Source organism: Ornithorhynchus anatinus, chromosome 16 (genome assembly GCF_004115215.2).
Source record: "Ornithorhynchus anatinus isolate Pmale09 chromosome 16, mOrnAna1.pri.v4, whole genome shotgun sequence".
Taxonomy (NCBI): Eukaryota; Metazoa; Chordata; class Mammalia; order Monotremata; family Ornithorhynchidae; genus Ornithorhynchus; species Ornithorhynchus anatinus.
The window spans coordinates 27,773,995-27,801,904 of NC_041743.1; the positions used below are offsets into that span (position 1 = coordinate 27,773,995).

Below are 27,910 nucleotides of genomic sequence, written 5' to 3' on the forward strand. Positions count from 1 at the left end.
TCAAGACTATGAGCTTGTGGGCAGGAAACACATCTACAAACTGTTTTATTGTACTCGTCCAAGCCCTCAGTACAGTGCTCTGCACACAGTAAGCACTCAATAAATACCACTGGTAGAAGGATTTACAATCTAATGGTGGAGATCAGGAAACACACCCTGAAGAAATACAAGAGGTAGAATATCTCCCACCCTAAAGCTTTAAAGCATTTGCTGTAAACTTGGCTGATTTCCCTCATCTGTATTTTTCTTTCAAACCAATTTCCTGCTGAATTCAAATTAGATTTGGCTTGATAAATTTCATCTCCCAAAGTTGGATTAAGCTCCGCCACTGGACTGTAAAATCCTTGGGGGCATAGATTGTGCCTACTATTGTTCTCTTCCAATTGTTTGGTATAGGGCTCTGCACACAGCAAGCTCTCAATAAATACCGATGATTGATAAATACAAGTAAATGACGTTGATCTTATGAGGTTTTACCATTCTGGCTAATAACAGTCCACCTTACCTAAAACATCCAAAATCTTTAGCTTTTGTTTTCAGAATGTGTTTGGTCAGACCAATTATTTTTCTGATAAACTATATTTCTCTAAGACAAATACAAAAGAATATTAATGAAGTAAAATTCCAAAAGGCTCCCTATTATTATTATTTCTGATATTTTCCTGGGAATCCCAACATCATTGTGATGAATGCATTAGGAGTAAAAAAAAGTACAGTCAAAGGATAAGGAACAATATTTGAGGGGAACCCAATGTCTCCCTAGACACAATTCTTCTTTTTCTTCTTTGAAACATGGCTTGGCAGGTTTATTCAGACACTCATTCGTATATTTCATCTTTTGTGGCAAAGACTCTACAAGATCTGAAATAAATGTGTTTTTAGGGTTCCATAAGGCTTTGCCTTATCCATCTTTCAAAGCTTGAATGTATTCTTACAAAGTCAAAATGGGACCATAACCACGAATTTTAATATAGGCCTTCCCAAGAGAGAGCCTGACCTTAGTTTGACCTAGATGCTCTCAAGCTGAACAGGAATAAATGACTGAAATTATACTAAAAAGAAGGAGGGACACCGCAAAGCTCAGAGCTTACTGTAAGTCAGTGATACTGCCATTACAAAGGCGGCTTTCTTCTCTTTAGTGAGGCTTTAATTCATGTCCTTAAAAAAATTCTTTTCAAACAGAAGGGTGCCCACGATACTGAAGAAGGCTTACTCCATGATAAAAATCCATCTCTACACCAGCACTGAAGTATAATTACAGTTAATACCGTCCTAGTGGAGAGGGAACCTTTTCAAATTCACCACATAGCAGATGCCATCACTATGCGATGCCAGCTGCCTGTGATATTACAGGAATTCATAAATCAGTTATGTATGGGTGCAATAAAGAATAATGAATAGCAAATTCATACATTTTCAAAGTCTCTAAGCAGGCCATAGAATGTTGTCAGCATTAGGCAACTGCAGTCAAGCAAGCGTCAGATGATTAGGGAAGATATAGCATTAGTCCACTCTAAAAATAATTCTGTCAACCAGGCAAAGATATAAGGATGAGTTATATGATCATCAAATATTAGAGGGAAATTCATTCAATCGAATTTCTTGAGCGCTGTGGGCAGAGCACTGTACTAAGCGCTTGGAAAGTACCATTCAGCGACAAATAGAGACAATTCCTACCCACCAATGGGCTCGCAGTCTAGAATGGGAGACACAGACAACCAAACAAGTAAACAGGCAATGATGGCTAAATTTTATAGGTCCAGTATGCCTTATACAATCTATCTACAATCTATCAAGAGTATTGTAGTACACAGATAGTATCCTATCCTGCTTGCTTCCTCCCTTGTTATTAAGTTCCTTCAGGGCAGGGATCATGTCTGAACTCTACTATACTCTCCGAAGCTCTTAGTAAGATGTTTGGCACCCAGTAGACACTTAATAAATGCTAATGACTGATTACTGAGTAGCCCCTGTGTGCAGAGCACTTGCAAATGACAGTTTAAGACATGATTCCTACTCTCAGAGAATGTGCTATGCAAAGCAGGAGAGCAAATTAACACAAATAAAAATTTCATATCAACACATATTAGCTAGTAAAATCATCAAAAATACAAAGAAGACAGCCAGATAGTTAAAATTTTAGCAACTACTCAGATTCAACTTCTTAATAAACTCTAGTAGAATATGATAGATTCTGTCTGGACTTTACTCCAGAGTCATAAGAACTTTTTGAAGTCAACAAATAAGAGACTAACTTGAGCCAAATTACTCTTTAATGGCAGCAAAGCATTATAGATACAGATGTCAGCACTTCCATTTAAAATCCACCTTCAAAAGCTTTAACATCAATCCATAAAATTTTGCTCCAAGCTAAAATATCAATAAGACACAAACTTGTCTTCCTTGTTTTCTTCATTTATCGAATCATTTTCTAGATGATATATGGTAAGAGAGCTAGGTCTGGTTCTTATTCATATCACAAACATCTGCATGTTTGGAAAGGTTCTTGGAAATACAGCCATGACATCTGTGAAGGTAAAAATAAATCTTCTAGCCTTAATGACCTAGGAAAGCAGCATGGCCTAGTGGATAGAGCACAGGCCTGGGAGTCAGAAGGATCTCAGTTCTAATCCTGTGTCCATCATATTTATGCTATATGTCCTTGGGCAAGTCACTTAAATTCTCTGTGTCTCAGCTGCCTCATCTGTAAAATGGAGACTAAGACCGTGAGGCCCATGTGGGACATAGACCGTGCCCAGCTTGATTACATTGTATCTACCCCCTGCTTAATACGTGCCTGGCACACAGTAAGCACTGAACAAATGTTATACTATTTCAAGTGCTTAGTACAGTGCTTTGCACACAGTAAGTGCTCAATAAATATGATGATGATGATTATTAACAATAATAACAACAAATACCATTTAAAAAAGCAATTTAGGTGCAGATAAACATATCTTGCCAATGCAGGTAAATGCTGATAAAGGCACAACAAATCTCAAACATTACCCTAAAAAATCCAAAGAGAGGATAAGACCACATGGAGGAAGTTTTAAATACCTAGATCTTTTCTGTTTGCTGATTGCCAGCTTATTATGGGCAGAGAATATGTCTGTTTTTGTTACAGTGTACTCTCCCAAGCACTTAGTGCAGTGTTTTGCACAAGCTAAGAGGCAGGCATTAAAACAGATTAGGGATGAAGGAAATAGTGGCGTATAAGAATATGTGCACAAGTACTGTGGGCTGGAGTGAGTAGCAAAGTGTTTAAGTGGTACAAAGTCAAGTTCACAGTCAACACCGAGGGGAGGGCGGATAGGGAAAACACAAAGGGCTTAGTTTGGGAAGGCCGCTTGAAGGAGATGTGATTTTAAGGGGGAATCTGAAGATGGGGAGAATGATAGACAGTAGCAGAAGAATGACTGGAATTTGTTTCATTTGCCAACAGTACGCTTCGTCAGTGTGACATTACAGACTAGGAAGAGCACAGTTCCCAAATTCCTCACCAGCTTTCACTTGCTCCTAGCTAAACTGATGGGAACAAAAAGACAAACACAGAAACTTCTCACAAACGGCAATGTTAATTTCCTACCATAAGGCTTTTCTTCAGTTATTTTCCCAGTAGCATCCAGTGTATCGGTGGCTTTCCCCAGTTGTCCAGTGGTAACGTACTTCTGCAAGAGAGAAATAAGTCCAAGCAAATCAGGCTCTGGGTAAATAGTGTGCTTAATAAAAGGAAAGCGTGTGCTACATGCATAATATTTTGCCTCTCAAACCTTGTTTGGCTCTAGGCGATCCTAAGAAATAAAACAATCAATCCACAAACCTACGTTGCCAGCCAAGGGTGATTGAAGATGTGTTTGCAAAACATGCATTTTAGTTAATCGATAAGAGATACACTTAAAAATTCTTCCCAACCAGCAGTCTTGAGGAAAGATTTTGATGGAAAATTCCGGCTTGCAGGTACACTATATTTCTAGCAATATGATGTAAAAAATTGATTTTAGAAGGAATAGTTTTTTAAACACACAAAGGCTGTCTGCAGCTTAATGGTAAATTGACCAAAAAAAAAAAAAAAAGGCCCCCAGAATCCATATTTCCTAACTGTCCTAATGGCTGGTCGCACACATTTGCCAGCTAATGTTAGGAGGACTGGGAACTAGTACTTTCTAGCCAGGCCTATGCCTGAGCTCGTATTCATGGGGCACCTGACCACAGAGCTGTATTTTTACGCTCCTTTTGATTGACGGCTGCTGCTTCCATCTGCTAGCCGCTTACCCCCGTCTCCCGGAAGTCCCCCTGCCAGCCTCTGGGAAGAACTGGCATAGTCCCACAGGGTGTCAAGCTGGTAAGGAAAGAGGATTGGAAGTAGAGAACAAATGCCAGCTATCAGTCAGGTACAAGAACCTTTGGCGTTCCCTGCTTGGGCTCTCAAGCGGAACGAGTGGTCTGGGCTCCAAAAGCATCACTTCTGCTTCCAAGTTGCAATCAAACCCTGTCATTGTAAGTATGCTGGTTATTGTTGGATTTGTTTTGTGAAGAGGCAGGCCCAAGCTTCCCCATGCTAAGCTGACACCACCGACGACGATGCGAAAAATTCTAACCCTGAAACCAAGCTGGGAACACGATTTTTTCGTCGCCTACGTGTTCTACGGGACGACAACCAGGTGTTTGAGGAGGAGCCTTAACGTTCTCAGAGTACTCCAGGATTGTTTATCGCATTGCTGCACAGCACAAACAGTGAATGCAGCCATGCACTAAACCATAGGGTGATATGATAGTGTTAATACTCTTGCTAAAGGGCTTAACTCCCCACTAGGGACTACAGTTAGACTTGGGGAGGATTGAATTTGCATCTAATTGTCTTTGCACCCAAACGACTTTTATAAATCCTCTGCAGAATAAAGAATCTAAAGTTTCAACTGTTTAAAAGCAAAATTAAAACTTGTTTAGGATTAGATGTTTTGGGGCAGAGCAAGTTGAATGAATTTCTAAAATGTTTCTTAATAAAAAACCTAACCTCCTTTTCCCTATGAGAGGAACGAGAGTTGGTGAAGAATCATCTCCTTTCTGCAACTGAACGACATTATATTGATGTTGAGGAGTGATCACTGTATAACTCTCTGCTTTACCCAACAATTAGATTTTTGCCTTCCAATTCCAGGCTGGACATATCTTTTCATCTTTATGACTGTCTTCCTTGCTCTCAAACCTCGGTCTTTTTGGGAAATCTATGGAAGCTAGCTCAAAAACTCCACTACATTGTAATTTATGGGGAACTGAGAAGAGGAAGAATAAATCAGTTTGGGTTCAAGTTAAGTGCTTGTGTGAAAATCTCCGTGCTAAGTACTGGAGTGGATACACGATAGCTCAGACGTTGCTCAGGAGAGGACACTATTCCAATTTTATAATCCCCTGGGTGGGATGAAAAGACCTTGTCACCACAGCCCCTTGGTTATGCCTACTTAGGCTCTCTAGCCTTGGTGTCTCTTGAACAGCAGCAGACCAGGCCTGATGAGCCTTGATCGGTTCCAACCAGATAGGGACTACAATGGAGTAAAGGTATGTCTCATAATGGAAATAAAAGCACTTTACCATTTTAGTAAAAACAAAAGGTGAAAATGTTTGCTTTCTGTTATAATACCCCCAAAATATAACAGACTCGCTTGAACAAGATGGTGAAAAATCTCATCACGAAGTTTACTTTTACTCCTGTAACTTTAGCCAGCTTCTTCCCATCAACGGACTGTACTGCGCATTGCGTGCAGGGCGCTGTACTAAGTGCCTGAAACTCCCTCCCCCTCATATCCACAGACCACCACTCTCCCCATCTTCCAAGCCCTATTAAAATCACATCTCCTCTACAAAGCCTTTCCTGACTAACCTCTCATCTCCCCAACCTGCCCATTCTCCCTCCCTTCTGCATCACCTATGCACTAGGGAGTCACCCCACACTTATGTACATATCCTTATTCCAGGCTGCTTCCTCTAGCCGTAATTTATTTTAATGTCTCTCTCCCCCATTAGACCGTTAACTCCTCGGGGACTGAGATTGTTTCTATCATCTCTACGGTACTCTCCCAAACATTTGGAAGAGTGCTCTGTACATAGTAAGCATTCAAATACCACTAACTGATTTAGGAAATCTATTTTTAAATATATGATGAATGTGCTCTGCTATTCCAATAGTTGCTCATCAGCTCTTCCCAATTCATCAAAACAAGCAAAGAAAACACTTTTGCAGGAGCATAAGGCTGTGCTAAGGCTGCTTCCGTCTATCTACGAAGGCCTCCTTCCATTCTAATGCCTCTTCCTTAAGAAATTCTCCTGTTAATACCAATAATCTTTGTGCTTATTCACCCTTCCCTTCTCTGGATCCCAAATTTTAATATTTCAAAGTAACTTTCAGGTAGGAATTCACTTTTTGCAAACTCTGAGACAAAAATCGCAATAGTACAACTGAGAAATCACATAGCCAGATCACATTTGAGTCTTGGGGGCTCATTTCTAAATCTTACAGACAGCAAGACATCCAGTTCCCAGAACCATTTGCACATGCTCCACACCACTTATCATTCTTGTTTAGCTTGCCTATAATTACTTATAAATTCATAATTTCCATCAAGTTGGTTTTTATGAGTAAATCTCATAAACCCTCTGTCAGAACAGAATTTCATTTTTCTACCCATTTTTCAAGTCCAGTGACGTATGTGCGCGTGAATGTATGTTGATAAATTTTTCATTTTGTAATTAGCAACAGAACTCAATTACCGATGGTTTGAAATCATGTGCTGTCAACAGACAATTTTAGCTCATACTGTCCTGGAGAGCTGCATAAAGATGGATCAGTGATTACCACTTACAATTTCCAAAATAACAGAATTTGGAGCTTTTGAAAGGACACCAAGTTTTTACCACTGGGGAGCAAATGCAGGCATGCTTCATTAATTCATGCAAAGGAGGTTTCTTTCCTGGTTGCTGGGAACCAAAGTGGGGGTGGACATCACCCAGTGATCTTGTAGCAGGATATATAATGGACATAATCTACCCCTTGGGCTGCCGTTTTTCATTTTCAAATTTTTCTATTTTCTATTTCTTTCTCAGAAATAGCAATTTTTTACCGCCATCCCGTTATAATCCTTGACAACAGGACTAAATTTTAACGCCACTACTCCTTACAGCATTGTCTCATTTTGAGAAAACACTTCAAACTTCAACTTTGCTTAAATACTACCCATCCTCTCTAATTGAGTATTCTGATTCGTTTGATAGTGATTGAAGCCTCTTCAATACAGTATACGCAACGATAGCTATCAACCACAAACAGCGGTAGATCAGTTTGTTGCCAAATGTCTGACTAGGACATGAAAGGTGGCACTCTGAAAATTAGGATCGGCATTTACATGTGTATACACAAAAAATCTATCAGTTGCATTTATTAAGCCCTTACTGTGTGCAAAGCTCTCTACTAAACACTTGAGAGAATATGATACAGCAGAGTTGGTAGGCACATTCCCTACCTACAGGGAGGATAGAGTCTAGAGGGAGAGACAGTTAATAAAAACGAATAAATTACAGCTAAGTACATATATAATGCGGGGAGGAGGGTGGGAGGAATAAAGGGTGGAAATCCAAGCGCAGGGAAGACCAAGCAAACCTATTTCAAAGTTGTTTATTATTTAGTTTACCATTTGACCTTGTGAACACATCAATTCCCATTACATTCTTTCCTATGGAAAACTACACTTCATTTACACAATTTTCACGGAAGCAATTTAGTGAACTAACTGGGAAAGTATCTGAATTTCCTATATGATTACTTGCCACAGTAGTTCCACCAAAGATCGCTTTTGATAAATGCTGTGGGCTCCCACACCTTCGATTTTTATACCTCCTCAGACAGACTACTATATAGCCCAAAAGCCTTCCGTGTTCTCTCTACAAACCCCTTTACTCCTGATACCTATCTTTCTCTTCTCCATTTTGTTAAATATAACCCCTAAAATTCCTACCTTCTATGCCCTCTTGATGTTGATGATGACTATGGTATTTGTTGAGCGCTTTACTATGTGTCAAGCACTTTTCTAAGCACTGGGGGAGATACAAGATAATCAGGTCCCCCTCTAGACTGCAAGCTCATTATGGGCTGGGAAAGTGTCTGTTTCTTTTGCATCCTACTTTTCCAAGTGCTTAGTTACAGTGCTCTGCACACAGTAAGCGCTCAATAAATATGATTGATTGACTGAGGTCCCATATAGGGCCCACAGTCTAAATAGGAGGGAGAAGAGGTACTGAATCCTCATTTTGCAGATGAGGAAACCGAGGCATGGATAAATTAAGTGACTTGCCCAAGGACACACAGCAGACAAGTGTCAGAGCTGGGATTAGAACCCAGGTCTTCTGATGCCCAGGCCTGTGCTCCTTCTACTAGGCCACACTGACCTCTGCTTCCGGAAGTATCTTCAGACACCCTCCGGGGATTCCTGGACCACAGGAGCGGGCCCTAGCCTAATCAAGGATTTTTCGGCAAGCGTTGTCCCAGCTCTGCCACTTGTCAACTGTGTGACTGTGGGCAAGTCACTTAACTTCTCTGTGCCTCAGTTCCCTCATCTGTAAAATGGGGATTAAGACTGTGGGACTTAATCAGGGACTACCTGATTCCCCTGTGTCTACCCCAGCGCTTAGAACAGTGCTCTGCACATAGTAAGAGCTTAACAAATACCAACATTTATTTAATAATGGTCCTGGAAATAACTTTACTGGGCACACGAGGCCTGGAAGACCGCTTTTTACAAATACAACACAATGTCCAAATCAGCCATTTCAAATCAAAGAGAAAACAAAAGAGAGTAATTTCCATTTTTATTTTGGTATTAAGATGACTCAGCCCTTAACGTCTTTCCTACTGGGTTATTTTGTCGATCCTTGTAGCTCAGGGTCTTAGGCTTTGCTTTTAGACCAAAAACTCATCATGGGCAGGGAATGTCTCTGCTACTTCTGCTGTACCGTACTTTTCCAAGGGCTTGGTATAGTGCTCTGCACAGAGTAAGCGCTCAATAAATACAATTTTGGTGGGACATTCGGGAATCTCTGTGGAAAAACAGTTAAGCATTTGATTTTTAAAAAAAAAACAACAAACAAACCTAGGAATACCTGATAGGGATTCCCTTTGATTACATTTCTTGAACTATTCTAAGTCACCTCACAGAGTGCTCAAACCAACAGGTAAGTACTCATTTTGGGACCAAAACTGCAGTTGAGGTTGTTTGTTCTAAGTGTTTAATAAATACTTCATAAAATACTAACAATGACTGCAATTTCAGAAAATTTGTGGTACAAGTGATGTGAGAGATATCAAATTCTGATCTCCCTACCATGTTAAAGACATATGCACAGGCCCCCAGATATTTCTATATTCACCCATATCTTTCACCTGTGTTGAAGGAATTGCTGTCTATAAGCCATACCTTTATTTAAGAAACCCCAAAAGTGAATAACTAAGCTAAGACGACTAAATTTAAGGTGAAAGATAGCTCACAAAGTATATTATCTAGAATGGGAAGGTAATAAAAAGTATAAGAAGCAAAAACTCAGAAAAAGAGTTTCTGAGCAATGCAGCACCAAAGAATGGAATATCTAGTTACATCTGGAATTTTCTCCCTATATTCTACTAACACAGAAATCTAAGATTTACAGGTTTCCAAAGAATTAGGGATGGTATAGGAGATGAAAGATGAAAATCCAATCACAGGGTACTATAATGTTTTCTTTTCTGAATGAACTTATATGCCACTATCATTATGTTATTATTATTATTTGTTTGCCATAAAAGGGTTGGACACAAGGCTGGGTAAGGCTTCAGTAAGGCTACTATATTATGTAAAATGAGTTTATTCCAATTTGGGAAGGATTGATTTTACAGACTTGACAAGGCTGCTTTAAATCTCAATGCCTGTAGTTCGTTTTTCCACCGTAAGATAACTAGACGTCAAAATAATAGGTGAGATAATAATGATTTATAACAGGGTAGCTTATAGAAAGTGGCACTCAGATGCTGTGGGTATTTTATCACACCTATTTGTTGAAAAAGGGCTGAGAAACAATGAGTACTGAACAAGTAAACTCTTGAAATAATGCAGGATTGGGGAAAGAATGTCCCTCCTCCTTAACCCACATTATAAACCAATCATTGGCACTTAAAGTAACGAAAATAGGTCACATTCCTGACCCTAGGGAATGCCTAAGAAGATTCTCAAAGTCAGAAGACACGCCTCCAGTATTTTACGGAACAAAACGTATCTGAATCCATAGCTAAGGTACAAACAGGAAGACTACGCTTTCCAAAACTGCCCCTTCCTCTTCATTTAAATGGCTACCACACTGTTTCGGAGATTTGTCATACCAAGAACTCCTCTGACTTCAGTCGCTCTCCTCTTCAATCCATACTACGTTCTGCAGCCTGGATCATTCTTCGAAAGCAGTGCTCTGCACACAGCTCCTCACCCCCTCAAAACCTCCAATGCTTATTCTTTTCCCCTTTTTTAAAAAAAGGTATTTGTTAAGAGCTTACTATATGCCAGGCACGTAAAGTGGAAAATCCTGACCAATGGCTGCATGACACTCCATTAATTCTCACCCAGCCGACTTCTTCCACTATACCACACTACACCAAAGCTCCCACCCTTCATTCCTCGATCAATCAATTTATTGAGGGCCTACAGTATGTAGAGTATTGTACTAAGGACTTAGGAAATTTCAATACAACAGACTTGGTAGAAGTAATCCCCGGTCACAAGGCGCTTAGAGTCCGCAGTGGGAGAGAGACATTGAAAATGATTATAGATGGGAAAAGAGAAGGGTAAGACTTTTTACAGAAGGGGCTGGGGTGATCTCAGTATCCCCATTTTACAGATAATAGGCACAGAGAAGCTAAGTGACTTGCCCAAGGTCACACAGCACACAAGCGGTGGAGCCAGGATTAGGATCCAGGTCTCTTTTCCACTAGGCCAGGCTTTTCCTCAAGATATTAAGAAATAAAATACTTTGAGACTTCTTACCTTGGAACCTGACAACATTTCCCTCAACATTTTTGTTCCCTTTCCAATTCCAATCACTGCCAATGAAAGAGAGAAATGATGTTAATGCTCTGTTCTGGAAACTCATTATCTGTCATTGTTCCTCTCAGGCACCACAATGGGCTCATGTGACTAACCCATTTTAAAAGTAAACTATATTTCTAAAAGATAACACAATCCTTTTTCAACTTGGCTGGGTCGCAAAATGGCAAATAACTACATTTAACCGATGATTTGCTTACAAAGAATTCTCTGACAATTCGATGGCTAATACATTCCTGTGGGATCTTAGGAGACTGATGTTTTCTATGGGCACCGATGAAGAGGACAGCGGAATTAACCACACTCCGGTGTCTATTAATGAAGTCTTTGCCAGTTCATTATTAAGAAACTACAAGTCATCATGGTAGCTAATGGACCATTTAAAGATGAGCAGTACCCAGAAGGGCTCAGATAAGTAAAATGAAAAATAATACATCAAGGGATCAACGTAACATAGGTAGGATGAGACAAAATATTAGCAAGTGTTCGTTAAGCTCAACTAAACACTAAAGTAAGCTACTGTTTCAGCCTGCTTCTTCCACTTGGAATCAAATCACTCCTCAGGAAAGCACATATTGTCAGAATTAAATAGGTAGGTTTGAAAAGAAAACTGTCCACACTATTACTTGTATTGCGTAAACATTACAATAATAATTATGGTATTTATACTATGATGTCAAGCACTGTTCTAAGCCCTGGGGTAGATACAAGTTAATCAGGTTGGATGCGTTCCCTGTCCCACATGGGGCTCACAATCTAAGCAGGAGGGAAAGCAGGTATTTAACGTCCACTTCACAGGTGAGGAAACTGAAATCAAATTAAGAAATGTCAATTCTAGGATCTGTTCCCAAAGACCCTTTCTAATCAAGATGGTTACATATGTGGGGTGTCGCAGTATAGTCATGTTTGAGCTTCTGGACCACGTAAAAGATGTACCCAAAATCCCCAACTACAACAAAGTTTCACCAGCCTTTGGAAAACATTCATTAAAGGTAAATCCCATTTTCGTTTGGCATATAGTCATATTGATTACCCAAAACTCCTGTGGCTGCACTGTCCAGAGTCCCTCCGTGTCCAATTTTCAGAGCCTGCTTCTTCCTTTTCTTTCCATGCTGGAAAGACATTCCAGCTTCTAATGAGTAAACGGAAAAAAAAAATGTTTGCAATTACTCATCTCGAGCTGAAATACGACAGAACACAAAACGATCCAGATCAATCAATCACTGGTTTTCAGCAGTGTGGCTTAGGGGAAAGAGCACGGGCCTGAAAGTCAGAGGTCACGGGTTCAAAACCCGGTTGCGCCACTTGTCAGCTGTGTGGCTTTGGGCAAGTCACTTAACCTCTCTGTGCCTCAGTTATCTCATCTGTAAAATGGGGATGAAGACTGTGAGTCCCACCATGGGACAACCTGCCACCTTGTACCTTCCCCAGGGTTTAGAACAGTGCTTGGCACTTAAATACCATTATTATTATTATTATTAAGTGCCTATTGTGTGTGCACAGCAGTCTACTAAGTGCTTGGGAGAGTACATTTCAACAGTTAGAGAGACACACTCCCTGGCCACAAAGCACTTACAGCCTAGAGGGGGAGACAGACATTAAAATAATGAAACGAAAACAAGTAGTGAAGAAGCAGGAAGACGAAGGCAGTTTGCTGTTTTACGAAAACTATGGTAATGCTGCTTGCAAATTATAAATCTTCAAACCAAAAAATGTGGAAAAACCTATTATGATAGCAAACAATAAATACCATTGACTGAACTGGAGAAATTCAGGCAGACTTTATTGGGTTTGATTAGATCAACAAATAATACCCTTGACCTATGTTGATAGGTTGTTTCACGCACAATTGCTGCCTTTCAGACTGCCCAAAATAAACACTCAATAAATACCACTGACTGAAGTGGAGAAATTCAGGGAGACTTTGTTTAGGTTTGATTGGGTCAACAAATGATAAGCCATGACCCTCTGCAACAATTACCCCTTGAAGGCACAATGCCTAATTAGCATAGTTTATTGAGTCGTATATAGATGATACTGCTCTCCACTTATACAATTCACCAGGACACTGAGAAAATTACATTATACTGCTTGTCTCTCATTTTAGGAACCTCAAAGATGGACAGCAAACACAATGAAGTATTTACTGGAACTAGGTTTCTAAGAGAATATTCTACTTGCCTTTATTTATGTTTGGCAACCTGTTTATCAAAACATACCGCAAAAGACGTTTATCAAATGCTACTGGCAAAAAAGAACCTTGGCTTTTCTCAGGAAAAAACAGCCAAAATTACAATACCTAACAGTCTATGAACTTTCCATTTTTCTTACAACAGAATTTTTACCGTGCGTTGCCCGATTACACAGGTCAGGAGTTTTGAAACTTTTTAGAAACTACTTTTAAATCCTCCAGGTTTCATCGTATCTCCTCAGCCTTCCTTCCCCACTACCACCGGTGATCCCCCCTCATCCCCTCTCGCAGCAAAACTGAGAAAGAAACAGAAGCAGTGTGGCCTAGTGGATACAACACAGTCCTGGGAGTCAGGAGGACGCGAGTTCTAATCCCAGTTCTCCCCCTTAACTGCTGTGACCTTGGGCAAGTCACTTCACTTCTCTGTGCCTCAGTCACCTCACCTGTAAAATGGGGATTAAGACTATGAACCCCAGGTGGGACATGGGCTGGGTCCAACCGGATTGAACTTGTATCTACCCCAGCACTAAGTACAGTGCCTGGCACAAAGAAAGTGCTTAACAAATATCATAAAAAAACCCCAAACGGCTCCTGCCCTGACCAGGCTCAAGCCTCCAAGACGGCCTGGTCTCCTTCTGCTGCCCTGTGTCCCAGGAGCAACCCCAACTCCAGAGGTGGGAGCGGGGGAAGCGACCAACAGCACTTTTTCTGACTTGTCCACTGCTGATATAAAAAATGTTAACCTCCAGTATACTTCAAAAATAACCTCGGGTTATTTCTGGGTGCCTTGTAAAGCGAATCCAACTTAAATTGGCTGGCCGGCACTGCTGACTGTAAGCTCTCCTAAGGCAGGGATTGTGTCTTTATTAACAACAATAATTATGGTACTTGTTTAAGTGCTTACTGGGTGCCGAGCCCTAAGAGCTGAGGTAGTTTCAAGGTTATCAGGTCGGATGCAGTCCCCGTCCCACGTGGGGCTCCTGGTCTCCCATTTTACAGATGAGGGAACTGAGGCCTAGGGAAGTGAAGTGACTTGCTCAAGAACACACAGCAGACAAGTGGCGGAGCCTGGATTAGAACTCATGACTCCCAGACTCGTGCTGCTCTAGCCATTACGCCATACTGCTTCTAAGCACCTGGCACAGCACCCTGGCCACAGTAGATATTTTAATAAATATTGCTGATGGATTTGATACCATGCTATGGGTGCTATGCCAGGCATATGGGAGAACACAACAGAATTTGAAAACACGATCCAATCAATCATTAGCATTCACTGAATGCTGAGTGCAGAGCGCTGTACTACGCCCGGGCTTTTAATAATAATGTTGGTATTTGTTAAGCGCTTACTATGTGCAGAGCACTGTTCTAAGCACTGGGGTAGATACAGGGTAATCGGGTTGTCCCACATGAGGCTCACAGTTAATCTCCATTTTACAGATGAGGTCACTGAGGCACAGAGAAGTGGAGTGACTTGCCCACAGTCACACAGCTGACAAGTGGCAGAGCTGGGATTCGAACCCATGACCTCTGACTCCCAAGCCCAGGCTCTTTCCACTGAGCCACAATGCTTTTTTTTTTTTTTTTTACCACAAAGCCACAGTGCTTTCCTAGGATTCTTCTTCTTCAGTGACCTGGATCCTCCCTCAGTGACCCTAACGCCGACGGTATGGAGTTTCTGTTTGACGTGGAGGTGGATGGGTGACCACTGGACGCCTCTGAGGAGTGAAGAGATGTGGATTGACTTTTTTTTTTAGAAAAATAACCTGGGCAGCAGAGTGAAGTATGGACTGGGGTGGGGAGAGACAGGAAGCAGGGAGGCCAGAGAGGAGGCTGATGCAGTAGTCAAAGCAGGATTCATTCATTCATTCAACAGTATTTATTGAGCGCTTACTATGTGCAGAGCACTGTACTAAGCACTTGGAATGGACAAATCGGTAACAGATAGAGACAGTCCCTGCCCTCTGACGGGCTCACAGTCTAATCGGGGGAGACGGACAGACGAGAACAATGGCGATAAATAGAATCGAGGGGATGAACATCTCATTAAAACAAACAATAGCAAATAAATAGAATCAAGGCGATGTACATCTCATTAACAAAATAAATAGGGTAATGAAAATATATACAGCTGAGTGGACGAGTACGGTGCTGAGGGGTGGGGAAGGGAGAGGGGGAGGAGCAGAGGGATATAAGTCCTTGGATCACCATGATGGTATCCAAGTGGTCTGAATGGAGAGGGAAGGGGGGATTTTTAAAATGCTGTGAGGGAAGAACTGACAGGACTTGGTGACACTGAATAGGTAGGCTGAATGAAAGAGATGAGTCCAAGATATTAGCAAGGTTATGGGCTCGCGAGACAGACGGGAAAACGGTGCCGTCCAAAGCGATGGGATATTCTAAGGAAGGACAAGGTTTGGGTGGGAAGATGAGGAGTTCCGTTTTGAACACGTTAAGCTTGAGGTGTGAGCAGAACACGCAAGAAGAGATGTCGTGAAGGAAGAAGGAAATGCAAAACTGCAGAGAAGGAGAGAGGTCACGGCTGAGAAGTAGATTTATGGGATTAGTGTGCCATCCTCCTTACGTCATAACTCTCTCCTATCCAAGCCACAGAGGAAAACCGAACGCTTTAGGCCCACGAGGTGATTTCCAATCCATTCTGGGCCAATCTCAAATAGTCCACTCCACTCAAATCTACCAGCCCAGGATCCCGGGACTGGATCCCAACCCATCCTGTTGTGGTCTAGACTCACTGAAGCAGGACTTTTTTGTTCTGAAGGACAAGGGGGGGAGTTGAGTGACATACGATAATAAGTCTGGCATTTCTTAAGCACTTATTATGTGCCAGGCCCCGCACTAGAGTGCTGGAGTAAGTACAAGGTAATTGGCCAAATTGTAATAATAATAATGGTATTTGTTAAGCACTTAGTACGTGCAAAGCACTGTTCTAAGCGCTGGGGGTGGGGGGAACAAGGTGATCAGGTTGTCCCACGTGGGGCTCTCAGTCTTCATCCCCATTTTACAGATGAGGTCACTGAGGCCCAGAGAAGTGACTTGCCCAAAGCCACCCAGCTGACAAGCAGGAGTCGGGATTAGAACCCATGACCTCTGTCTCCCAAGCCTGTGCTCTTTCCACTGAGCCACGCTGCTTCTCTTAGCGCTTAGAACAGTGCTCTGCACACCGTAAGCGCTCAGTGAATACGTCGGAATGGCTGACGCCCCATGTGATAGGTGCGGGCCCTGCGGCACAGAGCAGCGTAGCGACTTGCCCTAAGTCACCCAGCAGCATGATTAGAACCCGGTGCGTGGTCAGTGGGAAAAGTCTTGTCCATTCCAAGCGCTTAGTACAGTGCTCTGCAGAGTAAGCACTCAATAAATACTATTGAATGAATGAATGGGAGTCAGAGGTCATGGGTTCTAATCCCAGCTCTGCCCCTTGTCAGCTGGGTGACGCTGGCTGAGTCACTTCACTTCTCTGGGCCTCAGTGACCTCATCTGTACAATGGCGATGAAGGCTGGGAGCCCACGTGGGATCACCTTGTATCCCCCCCACCCCAGCGCTTAGAACAGTGCTTGGCACAAATCTGGCTCAGTGGAAAGAGCACGGGCTGGCGAGTCAGAGATCATGGGTTCAAATCCCGGCTCCGCCCCTTGTCAGCTGGGTGACTTTGGGTGAGTCACTTTGCTTCTCGGGGCCTCAGTGACCTCATCTGGAAAATGGGCATTAAACCCGTGAGGCCCACGTGGGCTGATCACCTTCTATCCTCCCCAGTGCTTAGAACAGTGCTTGGCGCAGAGTAAGTGCTTAACAAATACCATCATCATCATAAGTAGTGCTTAACAAATGCCATAATAATGATAATAATAATGAAATGTCCTCATTAAGCAGGTGCCCCGCGCCCGTGGCTCAGTGGACAGAGCCCGGGCTTGGGAGTCGGACGTCATGGGTTCGAATTCCGGCTCCGCCACTTGGCAGCTGGGTGACTCTGGGTGAGTCACTTCACTTCTCTGGGCCTCAGTGACTGTGAGCCCCACGTGGGACAACTTGATTCCCTTGTGTCTACTCCAGCGGTTAGAACGGTGCTCGGCACATAGTAAGCGCTTAAAGAGAGAAGCAGCGTGGCTCAGTGGCAAGAGCCCGGGCTGGGGAGTCAGAGGGCATGGGTTCGAATTCCGGCTCTGCCACCTGGAAGCTGTGTGACTGTGGGCAAGTCACTTCGCTTCTCTGGGCCTCAGTGACCTCATCTGTAAAATGGGGATTAACTGTGGGCCTCACGTGGGACAACCTGATGACCCTGTATCTACCCCGGGGCTTAGAACAGTGCTCTGCACATAGTAAGTGCTTAACAAATGCCAGCATTATTATTAACAAATTATTATTATAGAGAAGCAGCATGGCTCAATGGAAAAAGCCCGGGCTTGGAAGTCAGAGGTCGTGGATTCGAATTCCGGCTCTGCCACTTGTCAGCTGCGTGACCTTGGGTAAGTCACTCCACTTCTCGGTGCTTCAGCTCCCTCATCTGTAAAATGGGGATGAAGACTGTGAGCCCCACGTGGGACAACCTCATTCCCTTGTATCTCCCCCAGCGCTTAGAAGAGTGCTCGGCACATAGTAAGCGCTTAATAATAATAATGTTGGTATTTGGTAAGCGCTTACTACGTGCAAAGCACTGTTCTAAGCGCTGGGGCAGATCCACGTGGGACAACCTCATTCCCTTGTATCTCCCCCAGCGCTTAGAACAGTGCTCGACACATAGTAAGCGCTTAATAATAATAATAATAATGATAATATTGGTATTTGTTAAGCACTTACTACGTGCAAAGCACTGTTCTAAGCGCTGGGGGAGATCCAGGGTCATCAAGTTGTCCCACGTGAGGCTCCCAGTCTTCATCCCCATTTTACAGATGAGGTCACTGAGGCCCAGAGAATAATAATGTTGGTATTTGTGAAGCGCTCACTGTGTGCAGAGCACTGTTCTAAGCGCTGGGGTGGACACAGGGTCATCAGGTTGTCCCACGTGGGGCTCCCAGTCTTCATCCCCGTTTTACAGATGAGGTCACTGAGGCCCAGGGAAGTGAAATGAGTTGCCCACAGTCACCCAGCTGACAAGTGGCAGGGCCGGGATTCGAACCCGTGACCCCTGACTCCCGAACCCGGGCTCCTTCCCCCTGAGCCACGCTGCTTCTCTACCACTACCATTATTACCTGCCAGCAGCTTCTCCTTCAGCTGGTTCAGCAGCTCGGCGGACGTGAGGCCCTTGGGCTTGTAGACGGCGAAGACGCCGCTGAGAGACAGCAGCTTGGAGGCGGCGGCCGTCGGGGCGCCCGCCATTTGGGCCCCGGCAGCGGCCGCCGCCGCCGCCGCCGCCGCCGCCATGATCCCCTTCCCCCTGCCGGCGGGCGGGGCGCCCGCTGATGACGTCTCCGCAAGCGCGACCGCCAACGCCTCCGCTCCGCCGAGGGCCGGGGCGCGGAGCCCTCTGGGAGTTGTAGTCTTTGGCCGGGTCACGTGGGGCCGGCGGGGGCGTGGGGCTTCTGGGAGCTGTAGTCTTTGGGCGGGTCACGTGGGGGGGGGGGCGGCGGGGCGCGCGGGGGCTTCTGGGGATTGGAGTCCGTTTCTCCACGTGGCCTCCTCGTCGCCATGGCGGGGGGTCGGGGACCGTGCAGACGAGACGCTAATAAATAATAATAACGATGGCGTTTGTTAAGCGCTTCTTCCAATGGGCAAAGCACCGTTCTAAGCGCTGGGAGGATACGAGCTGATAATAATAATAATGTTGGTATTTGTTAAGCGCTTACTGTGTGCTGACCACTGTGCTAAGCGCTGGGGTAATAATAATGTTGGTATTTGTTAAGCGCTTACGATGTGCAGAGCACTGTTCTAAGCACTGGGGTGATAATAATGTTGGTATTTGTTAAGCGCTTACGATGTGCCGAGCACTGTTCTAAGCGCTGGGGGTGATACAGGGTCATCAGGTTGTCCCACGTGAGGATCACAGTTGATCCCCATTTTAATAATAATAATAATAATGTTGGTATTTGTTTAGCATTACTATGTGCAGAGCACGGTTCTAAGCGCTGGGGGAGATACAGGGTCATCAGGTTGTCCCCCGTGAGGCTCACAGGCTTCATCCCCATTTTACAGATGAGGGAACTGAGGCACAGAGAAGTGAAATGACTTGCCCAAAGTCACACAGCTGGCCAGCGGCGGAGCCGGGATTAGAACCCACGACCTCTGCCTCCCAAGCCTGCGCTCTTTCCACTGAGCCACGCTGCTTCTCTAATTATTATTGTATGTCACTCAACTCCCCCTCTTGTCCTTCAGTACAAAGAAGTCCTGCTTCAGTGAGTCTAGACCACAACAAGATGGGTTGGGATCCAGTCCCGGGATCCTGGGCTGATGGATTTAAGTGGAGTGGATTATTTGAGATTGGCCCAGAACGGATTGCAAATCCCCCTGTGGCCCCAACGTGTTCAGGTTTCCTTTGTGGCTTGGGTAGCAAAAGAGTTATGATTTAATCAATCAACCAGGAGGGCACACTGATCTCTTTAAAGATTGTCATGGAGCAGTAGCTGCTCTGTATGGGCAAGACCTGGCTTCAAAAGATAGATGGGGTAGGAATTTTGAGAGGGCAGATATAATTGTAGTCCTGAGCCTTCCTTTCTTAAAGAGAAGCAGCATGGCTCAGTGGAAAGAGCATGGTCTTGGGAGTCAGAGGTCATGGGTTCAAACTCCGGCTCTGCCACGTCTCAGCTGTGTGACTGTGGGCAAGTCACTTAACTTCTCTGGGCCTCAATTACCTCCGGTAAAATGGGGATTAAGACTGTGAGCCTCATGTGGGACAACCTGATTACCCTGTATCTACCCCAGCGCTTAGAACAGTGCTCTGCACATAGTAAGCGCTTAATAAATACTAGCATTATTATTAATAGAAGTTTGAAGCTGACTAGCCTCTAACTTTAACCCCTCCTGCCCACCTAGCAAACTCCCTCTTCTGAAAAGAGGTCATGAGGCTGATAGAATTTTATTCTTTCTGCAGAACACAAGGGGAAGGGAAGGAATGTTTATTTTTCCCCTGAACTCCGGAAACGGGGCCGAATGGGGAAGTGCGGAGGAATAGGGAGGACAAGGAGAAGAAGGCTGTTCTAGCCACTCCTTCCTCTACAGAGGAGCAGATTCCATTTCCTTTCAAATTCTGGAATGGCAGAAGTGCGGGAAACCAGAGACAAAGGTGGCAAGAGTTGAGAGGGAGCGTCTCCTCCTCTTTTCCCCACCATCCCACACTGCCTTCATCCCTCTAGACTGTGAGCTCAAGCGGGCAGGGGTTATGTCTGTCAACTCTGTTGTATTGTGCTCTCCCAAATGCTTAGTACAGTGCTCTGCACACAGTAAGCACTCAATAACTATGATTGATTGATCACTGCACCGTCTGCTTCCACCTCAGTCTCTCCATGGTAACTGGACTCTGCTGCGACTATAAGTACATCCAGAACTCTGCGGGCGAAGGGCAGTTAGCTTTACCTGTTCGACTGGAAGGAGTTTGAAGAGGTAACTGTGGAGGTTGCTTAAAGCAGCGAAAGTTGATCCACTGAAGGGTGACTCCCTTGGATTCCACGTCAAAAGACTGAAAATCATCTACAGAAGACAGCCCTTGAATTTTCCAGACCCAAGAGAAGCAGGGTCATGATTCCCATCCTCCTTGTCGAACACCTGGGGAGTTCTTGAATTTACAAACTATGCCAAGAGCGACCTAGAGGATCTTTCTCAAGGAAAAATTTCTAACTAACATTTTTGCTGAAAGCCCTGCAGCCTCTCCGGAGCTCTCACAATGTAAATGTATGGGAATGAAGTATTCAGAACAGTGGGTTCCTTTTCCAGTGCTTTAAAAATGTTTTTAAATCAACCTACACTCATAAAGCTACTTGAATTCATTCAGTTTAAAACTCCTTTAAATAGTCGATTTTAGTCTATGTTTAAAAGGTTGCTGCTGAAATCACTTTTATTTGCGAATTTAATAGCTGAATGAAAGTTTTCATAGTCAATGTAGATGTGCTTAGGGGCTAGAGAGTAGAGCGATGTTGCCTTCACCTACCATTTGATGTCGCAAAACTCCCGGGGGCTTCAGTCTTTTCTCCCTTCTCTTAACTGAAGGTTGAGAAATATGATCTTAACATTTTTAAAGTGTTAAAATACAGAATTGATTTTTGCTTGGGGAATATTTGGATTTTTTTCCATTTTAGTGTTTTAGAGCTAATCTGCAGCTAAAAACTCATCTTTTCACACACTTAAAAAGGTAGCAAATAAATCTAGATTCTTGTTGTAGAACAAGGCGGGTGATTTGCCCTCACCGCAGAAGACCATTTTGAAGTAAAGGGCGGGAACAGGTTAGGCACAAAATCCAGAAATAATCATAATGATTTCATATTAAGTAGCATCTCTATCCTGCTTTCTGAGCAATCCTGCACTCATCATCTTGGATGGCTCACTCATGTTAATGGATAGGATGTGAAGAGCAAAAAGCTCCTGTTTTTCATATTCAATAATAAATATCATGAAAAAATATATCCCCTAGCTCTTTCTTTTCCCCTCCACTCCAGCAGATTTATCTCAAGGTTCAGGCACCGTCATCCCTGCTGTTTTGACTGCCTCCATTCTCTGTCCATGTACTTGTTAAGCAGTAGCACAAATGATCTTTCCTAAGCATCAATCTGATTATGTTGCTCCCACTCTCTGATGAGATCTAATTGAAACTCCCAGTCAGAGGTTCCAATAATAATAATGACGATGGTATTTGTTAAGCACTTACTATGTGCCAAGCACTGTTCTAAATAGTGGGGTAGATACAAGGTAATAAGGTTGTCCCAAATAGGGCTCACAGTCTTAATTCCCATTATATAGATGAGGTAACTGAGGCACAGAGAAGTTAAGTGGCTTGCCCAAGGTCACACAGCAGACAGGTGGCGGAGCTGGGATTAGAACCCATGACCTCTGACTCCCAAGCCTGTGCTCTTTCCACTAAGCCACACTGCTTCTCTAAGGCTCGCCACCATCTGAGATTCCTTCATACTGCCTCTCCCCTTACCCCCAGACCCCTGCGACTTCATGCCCTCTAACCACAACCACCCTATCTCAGCCTGATATATGCATCCAAACTGCTTGGGCTAATTTCCCATATAAATACCCACGTAAAACCTTCCTCCTTTTTTCCTTATAGCATTTGCTTAGCCCTTATTCTATGTGCCAGGCACTGTACTAAGCGCTGAGGTAGATTCATTCATTCATTCAATAGTATTTATTGAGGGTTTACTATGTGCACAGCACTGTACTAAGCGCTTGGAATGTACAATTCGGCAACTGATAGGGACAATCCTTGCCCAGTGACGGGCTCACAGTCTAGACGGGGGAGACAGACAGCAAAGCAAAACAGAACAAAACAAAACAAGACAACATCATCACGATAAACAGAATCATGGATATACACCTCATTAACAAAATGAATAGGGTAATAAATAATATATACAAATGAGCACAGTGCTGGGGGGGAAGGGGGAAGAGCAGGGAGGGAGGGGGGAGGGAAGGGGAGCAGAGGGAAAGGGGGGGCTCAGTCTGGGAAGGCCTCCTGGAGGAGGTGAGCTCTCAGTAGGGCTTCGAAGAGGGGAAGAGACTTATTTGGCGGAGGGGGGGTGAGGGGAGGTGAGGAGGGAGAGCATTCCAGGGCAGTGGTAGGACACGGGCCAGGGGTCGACGGTGGGATAGGCGTGAACGGGAGACAGTGAGGAGGTGAGCGGCAGAGGAGCGGAGCATAGGGGGTGGATAGTAGAAAGAGAGAAGGGAGTTGAGGTAGGAGGGGGCAAGGTGATGGACGGCTTTGAAGCCAAGAGTGAGGAGTTTTTTTTTCGTGCGAAGGTTGATAGACAACCCCTGGAGGTTTTTGAGGAGGGGAGTGACATGCCTAGAGCATTTCTATAGGTAGATGATCCCGGCAGAGGAAAGAAGAATAGACTGGAGTGGGGAGAGATAGGAGGAAGGGAGATCATAGAGGAGGCTAACACAATAATCCATTCGGGATATTATGAGAGCTTGTACCAGCACGGTAGCAGTTTGGATGGAGAGGAAAGGGTGGATCTTGGCGATATTGTGAAGGTGGACCGGCAGGTGTTGGTGACGGATTGGATGTGTGGGGTGAATGAGAGAGCTGAGTCAAGGACGACAGCAAAGTTGCGGGCCTTTGAGATGGGAAGGATGGTCGTGCTGTCCACAGTGACGGGGAAGTCAAGGAGAGGACAGAGTTTGGGAGGGAAGGTAAGGAGCTCAGTTTTAGACATGTTGAGTTTTAGGTGGCGGGCAGTCATCCAGGTGAGAAGTCCCGGAGGCAGGAGGAGATACGAGCCTGAAGGGAGGAACAGAAACAGGGGAGGAGATGTAGATTTGGGTGTCATCTGCGTAGACGTGATAGTTGAAGCTGTGGGAGAGAATGAGGCCACCAAGGGAGTGAGTATAGATGATGGAGAACAGAAAAGGGCCAAGAACTGATCCTTGAGGAATCCCTACAGTTAGGGGATGGGAGGGGGAGGAGGACCCCACGAAGGAGAGCGAGAACGATCGGCCACAGAGATAAGAGGAGAATCGGGAGAGTACTGAGTCCGTGAAGCCAAGGTGAGATAAAGTGTGAAGGAGAAGGGGATGGTCGACAGTGTCAAAGGCAGCTGAGAGGTCGAGGAGGATTAGGATAGAGTAGGAGCCGTTGGATTTGGCAAGAAGGAGGTCATGGGTGACCTTTGAGAGGGCAGTTTCGCTGTAGTGGAGGGGTCGGAAGCCAGATTGGAGGGGGTCCAGGAGAGAGTTGGAGTTGAGGAATTCAAGGTAGAGAGTGTGGACAGTTCGTTCTAGGAGTTTGGAAAGGAAGGGTAGGAGAGAGATAGGACGATAACTGGAAGGGGAAGTGGGATCAAGAGAGGTTTTCTTATGATGGGGGAGACGTGGGTATGTTTGAAGGCAGAAGGGAAGAAGCCTTTGGAGACTGAGTGGTAAAAGATAGAAGTTAAGGAGGGGAGGAGGTCGGGGCGATAGTTTAGATAATCAAGTGGACATCATCCATGCCCTACATGAGGTTTACAGTCAATCTCCATTTTACAGATAAGGTAAGTGAAGTGACTTGCCCAAGGCCACACAGAAGACAAGTGGCAGAGTCAGGATTAGAAGCCAGGTCCTTCTGACTCCCAGGCCCATGCTCTATCCCCTTGGTCACACTGCTTTTCCATGCCTCCTGTGTGAAATCTTCTTTGATTAACACCTTCCCTCCTTTTTGACAGGTTTTAAAGAGAAATTGATTAAAAAGTCCAAATTCTTAGGTGTCATTGGACATTCAGGATGAGTGAGGCCAGTTATTTTTGCAAAAACAGTGGTCTTCTCCTCATATCTAGAAACCCATGGAGTTCATGGTCCCAGTTGCCCCTAATGATAGGTTCCAGTCTAAGGCAACTGTGAACTGTGCCAGGCACATACAGTTTGGGAGCCACGCCTCCCTCATCCCCCCACTATCGTGGATACCCTAAAATCAACCTGCCCATCCGATTGATACATAGCGTCCCAGATCTTTCCATCCTCAGTTCTGGCCACCCATCTCCCTTTTATCGAGTGGATTTTGCAATCCCAGATTGCCAGCAGCCCGGCAGTGGGATGAGAGACTGAAGGAGCTCAGAACTGGCAGAGCATCCTGGAAGGTAGAGAAGCAGTGTGGGCTGATGGATAGAGCACAGGTCTGAAAGTCAGAAGGGTCTACGTTCTGATCCCAGCTCCTCTACTTGTCTGCTGTGTGACCTTGGGCAAATCACTTAACTCCTCTGTGCCTCGGTTATGTCATCTATAAAATGGGGATTTAGACTGTGAGCCCCATTTGGGACAACCTGATTAGCTGTATCTACCCCAGCCCTTAGTATAGTCCCTGGCACATAATTAATGCTTAACAAGTGCCAAAAAATGAATTAAAAATCTTGAGCTGACTTTCTCAAGAGTGATGGTCCTTTTGGGCAAATTGACTGGCAAGTGATCGATTAACAGATTGTGACTCTTTTGCGTGACTCAATGCTGTCATGTTCCTACTGCCTACTCTGCCAGTACCCCCAGGAAGCTGCCTTCTCTGCTGCAATCTCGAGGTCAAAATATCCTTTTATCTTTACCTCAACCTAAAGCTTTTCAGCCCTAGATTGTGACAATAAGTACTAGCAATACATCACCCCGTTACTAGCTGACTAATGAGTCAGGCACCATTAGCACTTTGGAGAATGGGCAAAATTTGTAATGTTTTCTCAGTTTGCCATTAGGTTTGCCCTATGTTGACTTGGCTGGTATACCTGTGGCAGAACGGGAGCCTAGCTGGGTTAAAAAAATCAGGTTTAAAAAAAAATTCATGGAAACTCTAACCAGGTTTACACCCTTCTGGTCCTACGGACTGATTCTTCAAAAGAAGCAAGTATACATTCCAGGAGGAAGAGGTCCATTTATTTTCTCTGATGTTGTTGAAGTAATATATGGGAGCAGATTGCCATAAATTAGAAAGTAAATATACCCTGTATTTTCCAGAATTATGGGACACCTGCCATTCTTCCTCTGTATCCACAGTGCTACGTTAGCAGTAACAGACTAGAAAGAAGAACCTGCCTAGATTTGGAGTTTGAGCTGGGACTCATTTCACTTATAGCCAACTTATTTGAGCATCTTACTTATGAACTGTATGAACATATCTTGTGCACATATATTTCCATTTTCTGGTTGCATCAGTGCTTTACACTGTTAGACAAGAATTTTTAGAAACCCACAGTAAGGACTCAAATACCACTGACTAATTGATTTGGTAAAAGATACACTGTTTTCTGATACAGTGCTTGGAGAGCAGCTAACATTAAGCTCATTGTGGGCAAGGATCGTATCATCCGACTCTGTTGTATCGTACTCTCCCAACCACTGTGTGCTTTGCCCACAGTAAGCTTTCAATAAATACCCTCGATTGATTAAGTCCTCTCTCTCTTCTCCCATTTGTCACAGTGTTGGTCATCATCCCGACTCTGCCCCTTGTCAGCTGTGTGACTGTGGACAAGTCACTTCACTTCTCTGTGCCTCAGTTCCCTCATCTGTAAAATGGGGATGAAGACTGTGAGCCTCACATGGGACAACCTCATTCCCCTGTATCTACCCCAGCGCTTAGAACAGTGCTCTGCGCGCGTAAGTGTTTAACAAATACCAACATTATTATTATTGTTATACTTTTGTTGCAATGCCTTCAAAGAATTCTAAATCCTATTAAGTTATGTAGTTTACTCTCCCGAGCACTTAGTACAGTGCTCGATGTGGGAGAGGGGCTGTTTCCCATCTAATTTTCTTGTAAAATGATTTAGCAGAAGTTCAGCAAAGAGTTCCTGAGTTGTAGGTCACAACTTTCACTTGTATTGAACTCTCCCAAGGGCCTAGTTCAGTGCTCTCTATTTTGTATTTCGTCCCCATTTTACAGATGAGGGAACTGAGGGACAGAGAATTTAAGTGACTTGCTCAAAAACTAGAACCCAGTTTTCCTGCTTCCCCGGCCCCATGCTCTTTCCAACAGGCCACAGTGCCTCTCCTGATAGGAGGATTTAAAATGCATTTCCACGTGTTTCTTTCCCGAGTCATGTCCGCGGCAACTTCCCCTGTCCAGGGCCTCCAGTGTTTCCCGGACATAATCTGTAACCAGAGGTAAGAGAAAATATCATCTCCCTAACAAATCTCTATGATTAATGTGGACAGCAATGGGGCCAGTGCCCTTACGATTTTCAGACAGGTGCTCATCTTAAATGATTTCATAGGTGACTGAACACTGGCTCTAATTTTCATTTACGTAAGTGAAAACTTGCAAGCTGTTTGTAAAAGGCTGGGAGGTTTTTATGACCCTCAAACCCCGAAAGGTTTAAAGAAACTTGAAAATTAGGAGACGGTGAAACCACAAGGAAGGGAATGCTGAAATCTGAGTAAAATTTGATCTGCTCATCTGTAAAGAACGAAGAGAGAAATTTATCAAAGAAATAAGAGACAGAGGTTAGTCCCATTATTCAGTAAGTTGATCTGCTGGAACCGCGCTTGCGATGCAGAAGTAAATGCCAGTGGAAGCTAACTAATGTGCTGTTATTTACAACCTGCCATTCTGATCATGATTGCCCATGGAGGATACAGAGTGCTATTTCTTTTTGCAGATTACGTCATTTATTTTGGTGTCTGTTACTAGAATGTGATCTTCTGTGGAAGGTTGCTAACAGGTCACAGCGGTAATGGGAAATCATGCTGGGCTTTGCCAATTTTGCCCAGTTACAGTAATAAAACTCTGTAACTGGTTATTAATATTCAGTGATTCATTTTATGACTCTAATCTTTCCTCCTCTCTTCCAGTGAAGAGAATAATTGTTAAAGAAATTTTGCATTGAATCGTTCCTTTTTAAAAAAGGGCCCAAGTGTTTTATCCAGTTCCTAGAAATATACCGAATCATGCATCAGGAATTATTTTCTCTTGCAATTGTACAGATATTAAATATGTAGGAAGAATATCCTCAAACATTAATATGTAAAACATGGTACTT

At 44.0% G+C, this 27,910-nt stretch overlaps 1 protein-coding gene across 2 annotated transcripts in view; it reads right to left on the reverse strand.

The window, feature by feature from the left end:
* Positions 1-18,685, reverse strand: part of TRUB1 (TruB pseudouridine synthase family member 1) — a 30,983-nt gene extending 12,298 nt beyond the window's left edge. For both annotated transcript variants that reach the window (XM_039914328.1, XM_001513822.6), the window contains exons 1-4: positions 18,512-18,685; positions 12,148-12,246; positions 11,055-11,110; positions 3,590-3,671 (exon numbers count right to left, since the gene is read on the reverse strand). In XM_039914328.1, coding sequence (XP_039770262.1) covers positions 3,590-3,671; positions 11,055-11,110; positions 12,148-12,246; positions 18,512-18,683 — 409 coding nt within the window. In that variant the 5' untranslated portion in view covers positions 18,684-18,685. The remainder of the gene's footprint in view (positions 1-3,589; positions 3,672-11,054; positions 11,111-12,147; positions 12,247-18,511) is intronic.
* Positions 18,686-27,910: the final 9,225 nt, after the last annotated feature.